The 5,812-nt window shown below is 34.5% G+C and overlaps 1 protein-coding gene across 1 annotated transcript in view; it reads right to left on the bottom strand.

The window, feature by feature from the left end:
- Positions 1-5,812, bottom strand: part of USP9X (ubiquitin specific peptidase 9, X-linked) — a 129,294-nt gene that overhangs the window by 3,587 nt on the left and 119,895 nt on the right. The window contains exons 39-44 of the mRNA XM_008585153.1: positions 5,313-5,498; positions 4,556-4,776; positions 4,382-4,470; positions 1,040-1,196; positions 618-878; positions 196-291 (exon numbers count right to left, since the gene is read on the bottom strand). Coding sequence (XP_008583375.1) covers positions 196-291; positions 618-878; positions 1,040-1,196; positions 4,382-4,470; positions 4,556-4,776; positions 5,313-5,498 — 1,010 coding nt within the window. The remainder of the gene's footprint in view (positions 1-195; positions 292-617; positions 879-1,039; positions 1,197-4,381; positions 4,471-4,555; positions 4,777-5,312; positions 5,499-5,812) is intronic.

Genomic DNA, 5,812 nt, shown 5'->3' on the forward strand with positions numbered 1-5,812 from the left:
CGGGGGCAACACCGAGGGTTGCGATCCCGTAGCCGGTCCCGGTCCAGTACGGGCGCAACACTGAGGGTTGTGATCCGTTGCCGGTCACGAAAAAAGACAAAAAGACAAAAAGACAAAAAAAAAAAAATTAGCCATCCTTTAAAATTAAGTATAAAAATGATTCTAGGGGATAAAAACAAATGGAATCTTGTTTACCTGTTGATATTGAGATCCAGGTGAATGGGGGTATAATGGGGCATCTTCAGGTGGAGGCGACTCATGCTCATCTGGGGCATCCTGGTCATCTGGCTCCTAATATTAAATATTTAAAGATAAAAAAGTATGTAGGCAAATTCAAGTTTATTTTTAACCTTTTCTATTTGAACTAAATTTTTAAAATCTACAAAACTGACCCATTAACAACTTTTCTTTTACTGCAGATAAACGAATTAAAGCAGTTGAAAAAAACATGATTTGGATTCCCTTAGAAATACAACATTTCAGGCAATTTCACAGAAATTTCTCCAAAAGAAGGCTCCTTTGTTAATTAAGACATATAGTAAACATTAAAGCAAATAAAACTGCAATATAAATTTTTTATACTATCATTAATAAACACTGGCCTATAAAATAATTACTTTGCTTTCTTCCATTTCTATCTGCTGCACACTGGTGGCTTTTTTTACCTCCTCTGGACAGAGTTCACAAGCTTTTGCAAGTGTCATCCTTGCACTATGTGATCTCTCCAAGAAATAACCATTTGATGTTTCATTGCTTTGCACTGGGGGAGACCAATTGTTGTACGTGTATTGAGGATTGCCAGTGTATGGTCTTCTTTCAAGTTCATCTCCAAGCCATTCCACTGCCCAGGTCCACTTTCTTTTAAGATCTCCATTGCCCTTCAAGAGAAAATCAAACCGTATATGTAAGAGAATTTGAAATACTTCAAAGTTAACTTAAAATGACAAACGCGAATCCTCATGGTTCTCTTCTTTTAAAACAGAATACTTAATTCTGATGCAAACCTCTACAAAATTATAAAAAAAAAAAAAACCCTCACCTGAAGGATTTGGTAAGCAACAGGACAATTGCTAAAGAGAGCTACCATACATTTTATACACTGGTATGCTCTTTTTTGATAGTGATTCTTAGAGCGCTGGATTGTGTCAAACAGCCCATCTCGGTCATCTGGAATTCCTTTAAGTGCATTATGAATTCTGAAAGAGAACCAGATATAAAACTTCTAAAATCTAAAACATCTAATATTTATCGAATGCCTATTACGTACCACTCAATGTCTTTGATTTAATCATTTAATCTAACACTAGACAGTAGGTACTATTATTAGACCCTTGAACCGATGAGAAAATGGAGGGAGTTAAACAGCCTGCCCAAGATCATACAGCTGCCTAGCAGTCTGATTCAAGTCCGCGTCTTACCAATTTATTACCAATCTAAAATGATTTTGTTACATATGTAATGCGGGCTGGGGGTGGGGAGGTTGGAGGGGGCACACGGCCAGTATGGCGATCTGAACCCTTGACCTTGGTGCTATGTACATAATTTAAATACACTAATAGAAGCAAATTCAGGACACTAAGAGTAATGCAAACTTAGTTAATGGCTACTGTGGTTGAGAATAATTTGCTTTAAGTAATTTCCTTTAATAAAACTGCATTTTTGAAGGTTAAGTTAGAATTCACTGACTACAGAACAGTTACATAATTTGGAAATACAGAATTAATCTGAATTCTAATAATGAGAATACATGACAGACAAAGCAATGTTCACTGGCCATAGTATGATTTGCCCATAATACAGGATTTCATTTCAGCTCCTGTTGAGCTACAACAGAATAATACATAGCCATCTATTTCCTATTCTTTCCCTAAATAACCAATTAAAAAAAAATTGTAGGGGCAAAAATATGCCTTGTTTCTACTGTGTTAAAAACATTACCTGCCAGTAAACAAAATGTGGTATATGTCCAAAGAGTAGAATATTATTCAGCCATATAAAGGAATGAAGTACTGATATATGCTATAACATGCATGAACCTTAAAAATAATTATGCTAAGTGAAAGAAGCCAGACACTAAAGGACATAAACTATGATTCCATTTTTATAAAATGTCCAGAATAGGCAAGTCCTTAGAGACAGAAAGCAGATTAGTGGTTGTCAGGGGTGGGAGGAACAAGAGGTGACTGCTTAATTGGGGGTGGGGGAGGGGTCCTTTTGGGGTAATAGAAGTGTACTGGCATTAAATAGTGGTAATGGTTGTACAACACTGTAACGTACTAAAAGCCACTGAAATGTATACTTTAAAATGGCTGAAATGATGAATTTTACATTATATGTATGAATTTTACCTCAATAAGAAAACCAACCTGAACAGAGAATTTAAAAATTCTTATGTACACTATATATTTTACTTAATAGAATGCTCCAAAAGCAAGGATTTTTTTTGCATTACATGCATTCATAAAATATGTATTGTCAGGAAATCATTACATCATCAATTTTGCAAAGTTTAATCATTTCAGGCAAATTAATCACACATAGGCTTCTTGTTGTTTAATCTGAAAAATTTTGTTTTTACCTTCAGTTTAGTAAAGTGATAATGAAGTGTTAAATCATTATTTCTGCCACATTACATTTTCTTCCCATTAGTATCAACTGTTTTCAAATGCCATCTTTAACAATATTATCTTTGCCTGCCTTGTTCCCTGAAGCCTACCAGTACCAGGCACGTGGTAGACACTCTATAAATATTTGAATACTGTTTACGGAATGAACTAAAACCTCATTATGAGAAAATTATTTTTAAGCCTGCGCCAGTGACTCATATTATTTTACTACTCTGATTACATAAAAGTTGATTTACCACATTTCATCCAGCACATATGCCTTTACCATTATCACTTGCTCTAATAAAACAAGAGTTAAAATGTGATTAACTGGTTTAAAGCTTTAAATGTTTATAATATTTTTAAAATGAAAATAGTAAAGGTTAGATTTCATTAAAATCAACTCTGAAGGAAAATTTCAAATCCTCTGATTATATTGAGAAGGATACTGAATACTGCCTGAAATAAATGGCTATAATTTGCAACTATTAAATTTTGTGTCTCATGAAAATTTATTTTTGGTTTGATGCTATTTTTACAATATTAATTTGTCTTTTAAATCTATGATGGTAAATTTGGAGATAATCTGGAAGTACTATTTCATGAATTCTGATATTAGCAATCCCCACTAGATTTAACTTCTCTTAAAGCATTTTGTTGTTATAGAACTTGTTTTCAAGTTATGTTTTATTATATTGACAGATAGGAAAAAATCTGCTATACAGATTTGAGTTACTTCCTGAAATAAAGTACTGTAGTATCGTCTATGTGGCAGAGTTGTCAACTAATTCCATAATTTATCATCAATTGTATAACTGTTGGGATTAAAGATAATATATTAAGTTCTTACTGCAAAAAACCAAATAGAGGAATTCTGGGGAAAGCTTGAGGGCCAGTTAAGCTAGATAATCTTAGCATTCTAAACTTCTCATATTTCGTGTGTAAAATGGCCCCCAAGTATACAGTGCTAAAGTGCTGTCTAATGTTTCTAAGCATAAGAAAGCTATGATGTGCTTTATGGAGAACGTGTGTTAATAAGCTTAGTTAAGGGGGCTGGCCGGTTTGTTCAGGTGGTTAAAGCACAGTATTCTAACACCCTGTACCGGCCAGCCACCAAAAAAAAAAAAAAAAAAAAAAAAAGCTTGGTTCAGGCATGAGTTATAGCGCTGTTAGCCATGAAGCTCAATGTTAATGGTCAACAACATTTATTAAATAAGGTGCCTTTAAACAGAAATACACATAAAACAATCAATGTACTGATTGGTTGATGAAAATGTAAATAGAGGCTCACAGGAACCAAACTCTGGATATGTCTTCCTAGAAGCAAATGTTCATCACTGTTTGTGATGACTTTATAGAAGGTAACTACCACAAATAATGGGAACTGACTGTATGTACCTAGGGACTATTTTTAGATAACCAAATGTTACTTCATGTGACTAATTCTAAAACTAATATACTCTAACCCTAAAATAATCCTAGGGCATCACTAACAGAATTCAAATGTTTACCAAAAGCCCATGCTAGTTTTCCTTAGTATATTAAGTATGAAACTTGGGTAATGAGAAAGAAAAAAAATTATACACACACACACACACAAGGGAAGGAGGAAACTTATTATTCACCCTCGTCCTAAGTTTAAGATAAAACATTCAATTAAAACTCCAAGAGGAAAACAAAACAAAAAAATAACCAAAGGTGGTGACTGTCAATTTCAGTTATGTCTAACACTCAGGCAAGTCTTATTATTCCAATAACAAAAAAAGAGTATATACCTGTGAGTCTGCCAGGAGTCCTCAATCAGTAAGATTTGCAAAAGCAGATCCAAATAGGGCCGGAGTTCATAGGTATAGGAATAGGCAACCTAAAAACAGGTAAGACATAGTGAATAAATTAATAAAAGGAATAAGAGATCAAATTAGAGACATATGAATGTTTATTTTTTTAACCTGCCAGAGAAGTTCACTGAGGACAGTAGATGAGAACTGAGGATTCTCCCAGCAGCAAAAACGAAGCAATTTGACAGTTTCCTCTGAGTTACTGCAGTCTTCAATGATTTTCTTCACATAACTTGTTCTCACAAATAAAATGTCTGCCACATTCTGCTGAATTGGCATTATAGGCTGTGATAAATTAGGGTCACCAAAAGGATTGGGAAGAGGAGGATTACCTAGAATACAGATTTGTCATCAATGAAAAACTAATAAGCTTCTCTTCACAATAACAATACAGCTTTCACCATACAAAATATCCTATGAATTTTTTTAAGAAAAATATTTTGAATCAATCTTCCTACCAGAAAGTAATATTACGCATTACAACAATCAGATATACCATGATGATAAAACGCAAAAAAAAAAAAAAAAAAATTGGAGGGGCGGGGGCGGGATGGGGCGGCAGCAACTGACCAGTATAGGAATAGAACCCTAGACTCTGGTGTTATCAGCAACATGCTCTAACCAACTGAGCTAACTGGCCAGCCCTAAAATGCAAAATTTAAATGCCAACACTGGCATTTAACAATATAAAGAGTTAATTCTTACCCCTTAGTAGCAAGTAGATAGAAAAAAAGATACTCATTAAATATGTGAAAAAGGTATAGGACTCAAAATATTTAAATTTTCAGAATTACATTTAATAATCAATTATTATATATGCCCAGCGGTATCTTAAAACTATTGTAAAGAATGGAGCATTCTACTTTACCATTGATTGAAGACTGCATTCTTGATGAGACATTGCAACAGCGAATCAGCTGTGACACTACTGAGTATAATTTGCCTAATTCAGCATACTGATATTTGATTGGAGGACCTGGACCTTCATCTAAAGACACAAGCATAAAGGTAGCAGGCACACTCAATTTCAGAAGCTGTGTCTTCTCTGCCACACCTATAATGAAGAAGTGAGAGGGGAGAAGCAGGAAGAGAGGTAGAAAAATATGACAAAAAAATTAGGATGGTATGGGCTTCATGAATAAAAAAAAAGTGGTTATCTAAAATATTTATCTATAATTTTTAGGATCAGAAGCTTATCACTTTTACTTAGCATTCAGAGAATTACTTAACCAGAACATAAAATTCACCAATTGAGTATAATTACGTTTAAGTATTAAAATTGTTAAACAGTGGGCCGGCCCGGTGGCGCACTGGATAGTGCGCCGCTTGGGAAGCGCGGCGGCGCTCCCGTCCGAGGGTTCGGATCCC

The sequence above is a fragment of the Galeopterus variegatus genome, unplaced genomic scaffold (assembly GCF_000696425.1).
Source record: "Galeopterus variegatus unplaced genomic scaffold, G_variegatus-3.0.2 Scaffold105, whole genome shotgun sequence".
Taxonomy (NCBI): Eukaryota; Metazoa; Chordata; class Mammalia; order Dermoptera; family Cynocephalidae; genus Galeopterus; species Galeopterus variegatus.